General features: G+C 45.8%; 1 protein-coding gene across 1 annotated transcript; it reads right to left on the bottom strand.

Annotated features, from left to right (window-relative positions):
• Window positions 1-10,928: 10,928 nt before the first annotated feature.
• Window positions 10,929-12,582, bottom strand: tmem74 (transmembrane protein 74). Its single transcript, XM_030102956.1, has 2 exons — window positions 12,519-12,582; window positions 10,929-11,823 (listed from the first exon to the last, which is right to left on the bottom strand). The coding sequence occupies exon 2, from the start codon at window positions 11,766-11,768 to the stop codon at window positions 10,929-10,931; it is 840 nt and encodes a 279-aa protein (XP_029958816.1). The 5' UTR covers window positions 11,769-11,823; window positions 12,519-12,582.
• Between the last annotated feature and the right edge of the window lie 2,742 nt (window positions 12,583-15,324).

Raw genomic sequence — 15,324 nt, 5'->3', positions numbered from 1 at the left:
TCTGAGTCACGGGTCTAACATCCTTGATATAGCTGTTCATTGCACTCCTGATTAATATGAACAGATTTTTATTGCTCCAGATTCTGCTGACATTAAAACTGATTGCAACATTATCTTGAATGTCAAAATATCCAAAAAACTTTCATTGTCTAAAAGCAAAAGCCCCTGACCAAACCCACATGTTTCGCATAGTCAAGAAGTATGCAGCATCAATTAGCAGAAGGAAGAAAGTCTATTCAAATTCCAGAGTTATTACCCGGGCAGAGACGTGGCCACAACTCTATCTCCGCATGACACGTTTATTGGATGTCTCCCGGGTCAAGTACATGCATGACTTCAATTTCCTGCTGTCACATTTCCCACCTGATTTTCCTCTGCATCACTGCAAGGTGGAGCATGAGTTGGGCGAATACAGCGAGGGGGGGGGGGAAACATGAGAGGAAAGGAGAGGAGAGAAGAGTTCCAGCAAAGAGGAGGGGGCGGGATGAGGCGGCGGTGGCAGTGGAGGAGGAGAAGGGAGGAGGAACGAAAATTTGAAGGTTAGGATGATGAGAATGCACTGCTTCACATCAGAGCGCCGTGCCACTGGGAAACTTGAGATGTGAGCAGATAGGATTGAATGCTAGAGTTTCCCGCAAAGAGCCCCCCCACCCCCACCCCACCTTCACAGCAGAACATCCAGGGAGGTTAGGAGGGTGGAGGTATTATTGCGTTAAGACATCAGATCCAGGGCATCACTGTCTGCGTATCAGTTGCACAACACTTTCAGTGCCAAAGTGCAAAAGTAGGAGAAAGATGACAAGATATACATTAGAAAAAAAAAAAAAGATGCATAAACATCCTAAAGTGAGACTGGTTGAAGTAGGGAAGTTGAAACAGATTACCTGGTGCAAAAAAAAAAAAAAAAAAAGAGAGAGAGAGCGAGCGAGAGACAGAAAAGGAGAGGTCAAGGAGAAAGTGGGGGATCTCTGGAAATGAAGAAGTGCTTTCGACCCTCTCATCACGGTGCTCCGAGGAGCCGCAGGCCCGGATGAATTATTCAGCCTCTTACTGGTGGATCTCCTGTGGGACCGACGCTCACTCTCCGTGAGCGCTAGAGCACCACTTGACGGTAAATGCTCACTGGGACAAACAGGAGGTCCTTAAAAAAAAAAAACCCCGCCATGCACTTAACTCATGCTACAACCCACTCCACCCCCGCCCCCTCACCGTCCCAGTATGCCTTGCTCTCTCACCCCTCATCTTGACCCCGGCCAAGATCAATACACAACCTGAGCCAGATGTTGCACAATAACACACCGGGGATGGAGGAGCGAGCCTCCAGAGGAGGCTGTGTGTGCCTGCATTTATAAATGTACACACACAGGCACGCCGGCTCTTTATGGTGGAGTGAAAGCATGCAGCCTGCATTAAACATTTCATGACATGATTCCAGGGATTTCACACAAACCGCCCAGACCTCGGGTTTCCTTTAGAGGTCCGATGCTGCCATCTTCGGGCGGTAATGTGAAACTGCACACATGTAGGTGACAGCAAAGTCTGTCTGTGTGTGTGTGTGTGTGTGTGTGTGTGTGTGTGTGTGTGTGTGTGTGTGTGTGTGTGTGTGTGTGTGTGTGTGTGTGTGTGTGTGTGTGTGTGTGTGTGTAAATGGAATCCAAGCTGTGTGTTGATGTAGCTGCAAGGAAAGTGATATTTCTCAGAGGACTCTGGGACCACAGATAGACTACAGATGAGTGTGTGTGAAGATAAATGTTGATTTTGCCTCTTTCATCTAGGCATTTCTTTGATACACCATGAATCCCAACAGTACAGGTTGAGCATTTTTGCAGAATTGCACCATTGTTTTAGGATTCTTGAGCATTACCCATGAGATGAGGAGACCAGAGTCATCTGTTCTTCTTTCTTCTTCTTACAGATTTGAATAAAAAAGCAAACACACATCTCACATGAGACATTTTCCTGAATCCTTCCAGCTTCTGTCCTCTTGGTTCAAGATGAATTACTTTCAGTGTCTCTAAATGGGAGTTTGGATTTGTGCCACGATTCTCAAGCGACATGCAGATACATGTGCCTGGAAGATTCTCTCTAAAATATCAATCTGAATTAGAAGGCTGCAGTATTGATTGAGGCTTTCAGGTTGCTTTTAAAGTTTCCTTTAATCATTGTTTTTACCCAATAATGGAAATGTTTTATTTCTGTGTTGTTATAGTTTTCACAAAATTTCTGACGATACAAACTATCGTCTAAGAGTCTTAAGAACCTTGATCACACTGAATGCTGTTTGGGGAGATATAAAAGGAGCAATATACAAATTTTGAGCAAAAAATTGTTGAAATGGACAGAGTCAGTTTGGCCTTTTTCTGTAAAAATAGTTTCTCAGATGTGTGTCAGTCATACAGTAATGCACATGTGATTCATCAATTATTTTTATAGAAAAGATTTCTTTTTTTATCAACAAATCTCATAGAACAGAAGTGTAATTACAAACAATTTTCCCCTTACTTGAACCTGTTTCATGCAATGGTATTGATCATGTAGCCTCCGTAAGTTATACATTTTCTGGCAATTTTGTCATTTAGGTTCAAATATAGTGCATTCGCGATTCCATTTCTACCTTTAATTGATTTTTAACTCACAAAAATTGGATCGAAATGCCTTCTTTAGCAAATGCAATCTTTTTTTATGCCCATCAAAAGGCCACACAGTGGTGTAGTGGTGAGTATTTTCACTTCACAGTGAAAAAAATTGCCAGTTTGTATGTTCTCAATTTGAATGTGGCTTTTCTCTGGGCGCTCCAGTTTCCTCCCACAGTCCAGAGACTCATATGAGGCTAATTAGTGCCTTCAGGATTGTCAGTGTGTGATTTGAGTGTGTGTGTATGTGTGTGTGTGTGTGTGTGTGTGTGTCTCAGGGTTTGCCCTGTGATGAACTGCTGACCTGTCCATGATGTACCCTGCCTCCCACCACAGCTGGTGGCGGTCCAACGCCCTGCCACCCGGAGCAGCAGGCTGCGGAAGATGAAGGAACTTGCCTACAGTTCATTTTGCACAAACTGACACTTCTAGCAAAGGTTTTTGTTTGTCAAAGTGCATTAACGCAACTGTATGTCTGATTGCATCTTCCAAGAGTGCGCCGGTGTGTGTGTGTGTGTGTGTGTGTGTGTGTTCACCCTGTCAGCATCCCTCTCTCTCCACATCCTGCTGGCCCTGTCCACCGGCCGGTATCGTCTCTCAGCAGACTGATGCTCCCTGGTAACACAACACTGGAGCAAAATGAAATGCGGTGCAGTCGATCGGCCCTGCAGCGCCTTGCTTTTCGGTCTGGGCCTCAGACCCAGCTCTGACGCTGACTCTGACTCTGACCAGAGCCTGCACTTTATCTGCTGTGCAGGGAGTGCTGAAAACACACACGCATACACACTGAGAAATGGACAATAGCAGGCTGGATGTGGTTCTGGGATCAGAAAACACTCTTATAATTAAGTTAAACCTATGTTAGTGGAGCCAAGCGATGAGATTTGCATGAATACATATTAGCTGGAACTGGCATTCCCCCAGCCTTTTATGAAAATGGCACTCTTGATCTTGAAAAGGTCACTACCAGAGAGGCGAGCTATCCCGCTCATTCGAACATGGAGCGCTGCTTTCTTTGCTGTCTTTGGCCAAACTCGCAGCTTGACTGTGGGGACATGGAGAATGTAGGTTAGCCTCAACACCGCTTCGCCCCACAACAATGGGGTGGACTGGCCTCTCTGTACACACATTCACAATCTCCTTTTTTTTTAGCTTCTTGTTAGCATGTTCTAGAATGGCATAACATCTTGGACTCAAATCTTTGCTTCAGAGATCATGTGGCCAAATGAAGTGTATAAGACGATTCAAAGAAACGCTGTTAGTTTTTTCTGTTCCATCAATATGTGGCAGTAGATTCTGCTTTGTTGTGCTCTTACAAAGAAAGATATATACATTGTTTTTTTTTTAAATAATAAAGCTAAACAAGTTATTTTCTAAATGACAGCACAATCATTGACATTAAAGTCATGTAGTCAGTTGTTATGGTTCACTTTACAATGAGGATCTAAAGTGAATAACATTACATTAGCATCCTAACAAAGCAGGGTTGTTAAATATAGCAAACTTTGTGAGCATGTCTCCAGGCCAGCATTCGTGTTACACTGAAAACCCTCAAACCTTTTAGTAGACGACTGGGTTGGATTAACCTGCTTCTTCCATTACTGTTCAATGAATTATCAAAAGGAGACGCTCCGGCCCACCTTGACAATCCACCGCAGCCATTCATTATTTACCGTAATTGGAGGTAAATGCACGGACATAATGGAGGAAACAAGCATACATGAGAGGCTATGCATGACAAATCACCGCATTAGCAATTTGATACAAATTAAATCAATGCAGCCCTGAGACCATGTGATTTACAGCTGAGGGGGCTGAACAGCAAGGTGATCAAGAGGTGAACAAAGCCTGCAATTTGCCGCACGATACATCTATATTACCCGTATCTGCGAGGCAGAGGAGGCATTCAGCTGGCGTTATTGTGGAGGCAGCCACCGTGCAGCCACATCAGTGGCCTCTGCCGCTGCAAACAGCCCATTTAAAATTCACTCCGCCGGAGGATCAGAGAGAGAGAGAGAGAGAGAGATGTAACCTGCGTTGCTTCTCTGCAGCAGCTGAGTGATTTTACTGTAAGATTGATCTAACTGATCACCCCATTTCCTCTCCTTTCTAGCATGGCAGCCAGCGCGCTGATGGTTTATCCATCTGAGAAAGTGATTTTGAGGTGGCAAGTACAACACGGGGGAAACGGGTCCGCTGACGTTCCTGCTTCTGGTTATGGCAGACGCCGATCGCCGGCTGCGGGATGAGGCAGCCGAGGAGGCATGAGTGAGCCTGACCTCAGACGGGGAGCGACGGAGCTCTCGTGAAGACCGATTCAGTGTCAACCACGCAGAACGGAGCAGAGCAGAGACGTAAATCGATTTGACACGGAGCAGCAGTGGCGGCGTTTCCCTGTAAGAATAGGGTTTTGTTCGGATGCGCTGCACAGCAAAGGGAACTGCTGAACCGTTGAAGAATCGCGAGGCACGCACAAAAGAGGGGGGGGGGGGGGGGGGGGGGGGGGAGCAGGACAATGCCGAGAAGGAGGAGGCGTATTTGTACACAAAAACACACACAGGCTTAATAAACAGACTTCTTACGAGCTTTGATGTCGAGCAGAAGTGAAGCCGCAAGAAAGAGCTTGGCCACTCCAGACAAGGATGTTCTGGCAGTCTAAATGTAAAACAGGCTGGCTAAGTGCATCCTGAGCAATGGGCTTTGTGGACGATGAGCTTTCCAAAAATCCAATATGCATATTGACTAAAAATATCCTGTCTGAGTGAAGCGGTGGAGGGAGCGACCAAGAATGAAGTCATATCCCCGAGGAGTTTGGCTTCAGTCTTCCCCTCAAAAGCAATCAATCGGAATGGAAACTCTTCTTTTTGGCCTCACCGTCCACTGATAGATGGAGGGCAAGCTCACCGCAGGCAGGAATATATCTAATATGTATGACAAAAGAGGGGCTGTTTCTGCTTTTAGCGTCAAGCTGAGTGCACAAGCCACAGCGATACGCGCTGCAAACTGTTATAGGAACAGTTCTACGTTTTAGGAAATCCTGCTCATTTGTTTTCATGTCGAGAGTTTAGTGAAAAAAAAAATCAATCGGACTCTCATGGAAGAGTGGTTCAAACGCATAAGTGGGAAGGTTGGCTTAACTTCTTCTAATCCGTCTTCTTTTCCAGCCAATCCTAGATGACACAAGGCTGAACGTAGGATACAACCAGGACAGGGAACCCAGAAGAACGACCACACATACACAGGTAGAACATGCAACGTCCACACAGAAAGGTCCCAAACCTGGAATGAGAGAAGTTTTGAAAGCCAGACCAAAGAATATTGGCGCTCAGGTGAAGTAACACTGCAGGAATGACTTACATTTAGCTTGTCAAGAAATAATATCCAGACAAACCTTTTGTTCTTATTTTCGCATTGTTCCAAACTTTTAAAAGTGGTTTAATGCTTTTATGTGAAAATACATTCTGGTTCCAGATTACACATTTTGTTCACTCAATGAAAGAGAACATGAGTTTCACATTTAAAGGTGTAATACAGGATTTTCTTGAAAAGATGAAGCCAAACGTCTGTTACTCACTTTTTGAAAAATGCGCATGCGCCAGACCATCCGCCCGGCTCTCCTGCTTCTCCAGGAAACGCCTATCAATGGTGGAAGCGTGCGAGCGCGAACTCATCTTCTCCGGGCGTGCACGGCTCTGTTTACAGTTTCTGCGATCTCCCTCGCTCATAAAGCTTGTTTTCCGAAACAGTTACAGTTTCATTATGTCAGACTCGCCATCGGTAGGTACTAGCTGAAACCGAAGCTCACCTGAGGCGGCTACATAAACACTCTGAATGCGCATGCGCAAAAGGGAGAAGCTTATTGGGAGCGAGCACGTAGAACGGCCCTGTTGATTGACAAACAGACCCACCGGAACTCAAAGCAAATAGAAAATCCTGTATTACACCTTTAAGAGACAAACAAAAATCATGAGCAATTACATAATTTCCCATTAGTAATCCATTTTATTTTTAAAGGTTTCATACTAATTACAACTATCTAATGAGGCCTCTTTGACTTTTGTCTCACTGATGTTTGCACGGTTCATTATTTTTCTACTTCTTACAGTCCTTGATTGCTTCACTGTCTCTTTGGTTCCTGTGAGAGTAATTCATACACGGCTCAAACGCCTCTCCTCACACAGTGTTCTGGAGGCTTTAGTCATGCTTGTGACACACAATAAGCAACAGACCTCCAGAAACTGGAGTGGAGGCGGTGCGGGGAGTTTTTCAGAGAGGGTTGCTTCATGAGGATCGTGGATGGCTGAAGCCAACTCCTGATTGCACAAGACGCTGCGCTGTTGTTTCCGGACAGAAGAACATGTGAAGCAGGTTTTCAGGGTGTTAACATGTAAATCCCAGGATGCTAACACACACATACAGACTCACACATGCATGATGCATGCACACAACATCTCCTGCAGTGGGCGTACAAGTGTGAAAAAGTCCACAGACGGATTTAAGGCATTCATAGAGCTCCATGAATTACATGTGACGAGATGATAAACATTCATGAAGAGGAAGAAGTGATTATCGTGTCGCATTAATTCGTCTTGTTACATTCCTGTCCTGTATCTGCAGTTCTGTTTCTGTTTAAATTCGTGCATTGTCTGTTACAGATGAGACAGCTGTGAGGCAAAGGCTTGTAGAAATGTCACCTAGTGAAATTTAGGGATCAGTGCAAGGTGAAAACTAAGGAGAGCGTGACTTTTCCCACTCTTTGTGAGGCTGACATTTCGGCACACTGGAAATTGGAAAACAGGCGCAGCTTTTCCCACAGCATTTTAACAACACCCCATATACATATCTAAGTGTTCATAGCTTTTCTCATGCTGTGCCTGCATTTTTACTGTGGCTTTTATTAGCGCCTGGATGGAAAAGCCTGTGTAGATCATCTCTGGGCTCCAAATGTGTCCACATAAACTGTTCAAAATGAAAATTTCAGGTCAGCAGCTCTTTAATCTGAAAGGGCGACACACAAGACCCTATGCAAAGTCATAAAGTCGCACACACGTGGAGCCTCGGCAATGACAGGATGGAGGGGTGTAATAACACCTTTGGGAAATTAGCTGATGGCAGCAGTTCTGCGGCTCCTCAGCCTTACCTGAAAGGATCGACTTACAGAGGAGTCAACCAAATATCAATAAGGGTGATTTAGCTGTGCACTGCTCAAGGATAAAGAGCTTATGCATGAAACCTCTGGAAATACACTTGAGCTTGGCATGTAAAAATGCTGTCGCTTCAAGCAAATCCCTGATTAAATCCCCCAAACACGTTTAGTTGGCTGTATGAGGGGGGAGCCTGGTGCCGGCTGCGACGCTCGGTGCCAACTGTGGAGGAGGACAGAGAAGAAGAAGTGAGGGGAAGATAAAGAGGGAGACGGAGAGAAGGGGAGGAATGGCGTACGTCTGAAATCCCGCAGCATGGTGCAGATGAGGCTGTTTGATGTCTGTTAATGGCTCCCCTCGGGCATTTACCATCCTCTGGAGTGACACCGTCACAGGAGAAGCCACCTCTAAAATGCAGACACACAGACGCGATTCATCCTCAACACAGTCTCACTTGATTTCTCAGTGTTGTCTTTTATATATTCTTGGCCGCGGCGCTGTTGTCATTGGCCAGCCCACAAGTGCTAAACAAGTTTAATTTTCCACTTGAAAATGCTGGTGAGCAGGAAAGAAAGCAGAAACGAGGAAGGAATGAGCGTCCAGCAGCCCGGTTTGGGCGTAGCACCTTATTTCCACAGCCAGCAGCACCGGGAGAGGCCGCTCAGTGAAATATCGCTCTAACATCTGCAATACTGGACATGGATTTATAGCTTCTGTGAAGAGAACAGGACAACATTGCCTCATTTGGATCATTAACTTTTATTACCTTTCCTGGAAATCTCTTCATTTGGCATTTTTATGGGCATTTTTGAAATGAGATATTTGTTGTTCATTGATGCACACACACTTGTCAGCTCACGGCGAGAGAACGAAAAGCTGCGTAGCTGTCCTAATATCCAGGTTAATGGTGCGTTCATGCAGCTGGGAACTCAGAAACGGGTTGGCTCAGAATGCAACCTTTTGGGAGAACTCACAATAAAAAAGAAATTAACAATGCAATGTGTAAATCTGTTTTTTTTTTTAAAGTTCCACAGAGCAGAAGAGAGTTTTTTGTTTTAACAAGAAATCATGACAGAAATAGGAATAAGTGGACTTAACCCTAATATTTATTTTATCGGGAGACAGATTTTAGAGCAGAATGTCATCTAAATATAATGAAAACAAGCTAAAGTTATAAAATGAGCATCAATGAATAAACATTTTAGAAACAGGCATCAGGACTCTCTCACCTGATGTATCTCGACAGCTGTTAGCAAATCAGCTGTATGTGTCATCTTAAGAATTAATAGTGTGATTTTCACTTAATCCATGGTTGTTAACAGCTCTGCTTCACTTTTATGTGTTTTGCCTGCTGGTGAAGTAGCTTTAATCACAGCTGGGAGACTAAAAATAATCCATTAAGTGAGAGGGAGCATCGGGGTTGATACCTGCGCATTTATCCATCCAGATCGCAACCTGAATGTTTCTCACATACATGCACTAAATACCATTGTGAACCTTCCAGCTTTGGCTTCTCTGAACTTTCCAAAACTCCTCATTTTTCTGAGAGCGTTCAGATTCATTTTCCTGCACTCAGAAGCAGGACCTTGTTCTGGGCTCCCTGCTACTCATGAACGCACCATTATACCCACATTACTGGAGTGACCCTTCCTCTCCCTTCTGAGCACTGGCCAAACGTACGCCGAGGCTGAAGACTCGCGAGACGCCGTGACCTCGAGCTGTTCACCAGAGGAACCATCAGCCTCTGCATCCCATTAATACAGCCTGACTCACGTCGGTGTGGATGGAAAAGCCTGGAAACAGGGTCACACGCACGCTAACCTGGAGGAGAGGAAACCAAGGTAACGGCGACACTGCTTAAGAACACACTCTGCTGTGTATATGAATATGCAAATGTGGATGTATCGTAGTGGTTCATGCATGATTTATGAGCCTCACGGGATAGCCTACGCAGAAATACACTTTCTTTCTATAAAAAGAATTGCATGGCATTCTCTCGTCTGTATTAGCAACAAGGGAGGTGCAGGCTGCTTCTACATTGACTTAGTTTTAGTAAAAATCTTTCACAAGTAAGAAAAGTGAGTTTGAGTTAAGTTTGCACTTGATAGCCTTTTTTTTTTTTTTAATGATTTCTGTTCACTGGGAATTTTCCCCTCAGAGTGATAACATCAGATATAACCTTTTAAAAGAATGATGCTTCACTTTTCAGAGGTAATTAGCTCTTTGAAGTAGCGGCAGCTTAAGGTTTTGGAAGTGGGGCAGCTCTTTCATGTGCGATTAGATGTTCTTAAGTCCATCCTCACGTAGTAGAAGAGAAGAAAATAGACTTGTAGGGAACGTGTGAGCAACCTCAGAATGTGGCAGGCACTTGGGTTGGCGGGACTTTCTAGATCTTAAATGTACTTTACAAAAGTGGATCACAGGACTGAAGATCTGCAAGGACAGATGTTTGTGTCGGACGGAACTAAGAGGAGAAAGAGGAGTCTGGATGAAAACTAGAGGAAGGCGCTCGGTGCATGTCGGCGCTGTCAGATGCAGTCAAACAGCTCACAACAATCGAACTGATGCGTAGCAATGGCTCAGATGCAGGAAGCCCGGCTTACTGGCTTACCTCAGCACTGCACCAGAGAGGGACTGTCACTGGATATTACCATGTGGACCAGTGAGCTGATTCTCCCAGGTCACAGGAGACGGGGACAGCTTTACGTCCCCGCTCACTCCCACTCTCCCGCCACTTCCCGAAATGTGTCCGTGTGCAGTTTTGCCGTTCGAAACATTCACATTAAATATGAATAGCCTTAATAATAAATGGAAGCTCTCAGAGAATGCATCCAGGGGCGCACCAAAAAAAAATTGGATCAAGTGTTTGTGACACGCAGCTCTTCGCATTCTTTCCACTCATGTTCTGGTGACTGTAAAATCCTTCAAAAACAACTTAGTACCATATAATGCTTTGTTGCCCTGGCAATTTACTAGAAGTGCTTTCTAAGTCCATTCAGTTTGCAGTGTGCAAATATAATACAAGATGTGATTAGCTGCTAGAACATAAAAAGAAAAAAAAAAACGTTGCAGACTATGAATGTGTGACTACAGTTTCAGTGTGTGTGAATGGCATTCCCCCTCAGTTAGACAGTTTTAAATACGCAGCAGCTTAAGTCAAAGTTTCATCCAGTTCCTCTTCCAGGGACAAATGCACGGAGGAGTGGCTGGGACTGGACCTGGTCTTCAGGCTGATGGAGCCATACTGCTTAGCAGAGCGCTTGGAGTAAGCAATGACCTTCCTCCTGTACATCTCCCCCTTCCACATGGAGATCATCAGCAGCGTGGAGAGCACCACGCCGCCCAGCGTCAGCAGGCACAGCCCGGCTATCACGCACCGGTCCAGGTGGGCCCCTATCCGCGCGCTCTCCATCTCCAGCCGCTCCATCTCCCGCGCGGACACGCTGTCCCGGTCCACCACCACGTCCCGAGGCACGGCGTAGGAGATGATCACCAAGGAGATCCCGGTCACCAGGAACGTGACCGCACTGATAAAGCCGTAGTCTATAGAGCTCCCGGGGCCCTCCCCGAAGGACAGATCGTCCTCCGACATGAAGGAGAGCTCCGGGAACGTCTCGGAGCAGGGCTCGCCGTTACGCACGGGTCTGTGAGTACTTTTACAACTCGTCTCCGGGCTGGCCAGCCGCAGATTCACGTTCTCGTCGATGTACGTGAAAGACGTCTCTAATTCCTCGTCGCAGCACACTTTGACTTTCTCCTCCCCGGGGTGGCCGCCTCTGACCTCCGCCTTGCGCGCCGCCGTCCTCGGTGCCGAGAGGCAGCGGCCGCGGCAGCCGCGCGCCGGGCTGCAGCCGCCCTCCCCCGGGAGCGCGCCTCCTGTTGAGCCGCCCGACCTGCGGGCGTGCAGCGCGATGGACACCCGGTCAAGGACGTCGGGCACGGCGGGCTGTTTGCCCCCCTCCTCTGCGGGGAGCAGCTCCGGAGAGGCCATTCGCGCTGGTTGACTCTGAGCCTTCCTCCCACGGTGTTTTCACTCCACAGCATCCCTGATGAGCAGGCGCGCGCACACACACACACACACACACAACACACACACACACACACACCAGCTCCAAGTTAAACTGTGCATCCTAATTAGATTGCCCTCGTTACGAAGCCCGGACGCGTTTTATTTCCCAGGAAAGCGCAAAAGAAAAAAAAAAGAAAAAAGAAAAAGAACTTGTGCATTTATTGAGTCAAACTCACACACAGTAGCATTATACTTGTGGCGTAACACTGAAATACAGGCCATTTTAAAGTTGACTGGATCCTTTTAGAGAAATCCGCAGACCCTTCCTGAAAGGCGCTTATATGTCTGTGATTAGCCAAATGCCTCAGTATCCAATTAGGAAAACAATTCACCCATAAAGCCAGACTAAGCCACAACCTATTTTAAATGTGCTTCAAAATAGGCGTGATTGCCCACGTGAGCGGAGACATTAATAAAACTGAGCAAAAACTAATACCACATATATCCATGAATCGGAATTAGAAATTAAATATACCACTTTCTTATAAGCATCATCTTCTTTCAGCAGTGCATGGCTTTAAAAAAATGCGCACAGTCTCGCGGACTTTATGGATCCATCACGAGGATGTGGGATGCTCCTCTGCATTGGGGTGGACCTGTCGTGCACAATCCCGTTTTATATTCTCCTAATCCGCCACAACGAGCCGGAACGGGCAGGAGAAATAAACTCACCGCGCTACTTCAGCATCCCTCCCGACTCCCCTTCCTCCGGAGCACCACGGGTGATGAGACCGCATTAAAAGAGAGAGAGAGAGAGAGAGAGAGAGAGATCGGCAGCCTTATCAGAGGATGATGCGCTCTGGATGTGTGTCCCTGCTGGTGGAGTGACGGCAGGCTGCACCGGGGGGAGCGCTCCCTAGTCCCTCCCACACAGCGAGCCCCGCGCCGCGCCGTGGCGCTGAGAGGAGCGCCGCTATCTGGGAGCCGATCCGCATCTCTGCCAGCCACTCAAACACATCCGGGACGGAGAGCAGGCTGGGTGGGGGGGTTTCCAGGGTCCTGACTGTAGCTGTTCCCCTCTCTCTCCCTCTCTCCCTCTCTCTCAGAGGTCATGCTTTTCCTGCAGCAAGCACCTGAGCAGGATCCCTGGCTGCTACAGTGTCTGTAAGGCTGCAGAGGGGAGGTTAAATGGACAGACCTGCAACCGCAGTCAGTTCAACCTACAAATTAGATATTTATACTGGCTTTTTCACAGTCCCGTGTATACATACAATACACGCTCACAGTAAATGGGAAGTCCTGGTCCTGACAAACACAGTATGAAGTGTAATATAATAGAATACTGTAGTAGTCCAGTGTACCTTCAAACATGAAATACTATTTCCAAATACACATTATAATACAGCATCATAATACAGTAAGATGGTATCTATTTATAATGTTATTCGGTTCCTTTAATCATACCATGCTATTGCTAATATACTAAAGTATACAATACAGTACGATTAAATACACATTGGTACCATCAAAAACACATAACTGTCATTCAGGCCATAGTATACTGGTAAATAAATCATGAAATAGAATATATTATTGTAAAACATGCCATGTTACAATCAAATAAAGCATGTTCCTGTCAGCTGTACTATGGCACTATCAAAAATACCTAGCCACTGCTTTTTTTTACTCTTACTATGTTAAAGAATATATTGCTATTAAATATGCCATGCTACACAATTCATATGCTATAGTGCACATCTTAGTATTTTCAAATATACCAGAATGTACAATATGGCACTATCAAAGAAACCACAATGCAACTGTGTATTTGTGTGTATTTGTGTATGTCAAGTGTGTTTCCAGTATTGTATTATCAAATATACCATGGTGGAGGTACAGCTAAATACACTAACAGTTTGATTCTGGTAATTTAGTGTTCAGTAAAGCTTTAGGTTGACATGTAACTGGGTACACAGAGCAGCTGCTCCATGGCATGATCATATATGCTGTTAGCCTACATTTGAAGTAAAAAAAAAACCTATACATAAAGAATAGTAATGCTTGTTTTACCTCTCAGTTGAAGACAGTACATGCAGTAATCTGCAGTGTCTGCTGTGTGTTCATGTCGGCATCGTGTCAGCAGGTCGTCATATCAGAAGAGTCCAGCGGCATCAGGCGGGCTGCATTGTTCAACAGCAAGTATCATGCACCATCTGTTCTCCAGTGCTCTCTCAGAAGATTACCGGTCAGCATGTCAGAGCCATCCTAATCCAGGTTTAATCTACAGATCTAATAGGTCATCTGATCTGTCAACCTACTGTCAATCTTCAGTTTCTGCCATTTGTTCCACATCTTCAGAGGTCTAATCTCAGAAGGTTTACAGCAAACAATCAACAAAGTAAGAGACTCAGTTCCTTCTATGAAAGTCACTGTAAACTCTAGATGCTAAGTCCTGGCCTCCACCGGACAGTTAAGAGCCTAATCCCACTTTAAAGTAAAAATTCATTTGCTGACCCACCTTTTTTTTTTTTTTTTTCTTTTTGGCGCATGCAGACAAAGCGGCTATAAATATACAGTAGCTGCCACTTCTTTGTGGAGTCCCGGTGGCCGGGTGAATGGCTCTGGCTCACTTCCCAACAAGGCTCCATTTAACAGATGAGTAAAGAGAGAGAGCGAGGGAGGGCGGTGAGAGAGAGAAACTGATTTCTGGAACCAAACTGTTCTGTCTCTTCCTGTCTTAACTTCCTTCCTTCTTCCCAGCGTTCAGGGACATGATCCATATCACTGACTGATGAACCACTATGGTTAATGATGAGGGGTTACACAGTACAACAATGCTGTTCCTATTTGTCCACAGTTTAAGCAACATTTCTCTTCAACTGCAATTCCCATCATGTTCCAGCTGTGAAATCAACCTTATTGTGAGGAAGAAAAGCACGAGCACCAGAATATTCCTCTTCACATCGAAGACTGCGGTGAAAGTGTTGCCACAGAAGCAATGTGGAGCGACAGAAGAAACATCATGGCAATCAGATTCTAGATTCCAGAGTCCATTTTCACAGTATACTCACATTTAGTTTGATTTACTGGGTATTATGCTCCTTTCTTGCTGCTCTCGCTCTCCTCTGATCGAACCGGGCTGTTTGTGGTAAAATAAGACGAGCGCCTTCGTGATGCACTTGGTCAGATTTTAGTCAATCCATCCAGTTCAGGGAGAGACAGAGACAGAGAGGGAGCTGGATATCTGACTGTGTGCTTGTCTGAGATGCAACAACGACCGACTATCAGATGCTATCTGTCTGCAACAGTGCACCACTTTTTTTTTTCCTGCTGGCAAGGACAGCGAGGCTGGAAGAGGAGGGGCGGCCGGAGAGCCGGTGCCTGGAAAGGCCATATATCCTCCTGCTGCAGGCATGAACCCGTTCACTGGAGGAGCAGCGCGGAGCGTGGATACAGCAGTGTGTTTTCTCAGGCTGTGAGGGAAGAAGTGGAGGGAAGGGGAGGGAGGAGAGGAGCGAAACAGTGTGTGAGTGTGAAT

This window comes from Salarias fasciatus, chromosome 11 (genome assembly GCF_902148845.1).
Source record: "Salarias fasciatus chromosome 11, fSalaFa1.1, whole genome shotgun sequence".
Classification (NCBI taxonomy): domain Eukaryota; kingdom Metazoa; phylum Chordata; class Actinopteri; order Blenniiformes; family Blenniidae; genus Salarias; species Salarias fasciatus.
This window is presented reverse-complemented; position numbering and strand designations above follow the sequence as displayed.

What these genes read in the sequence shown, in the direction of transcription:
- tmem74 (XM_030102956.1), bottom strand. Translation starts at nt 11,768, where the DNA reads ATGGCCTCTCCGGAGCTGCTCCCCGCAGAGGAGGGGGGCAAACAGCCC.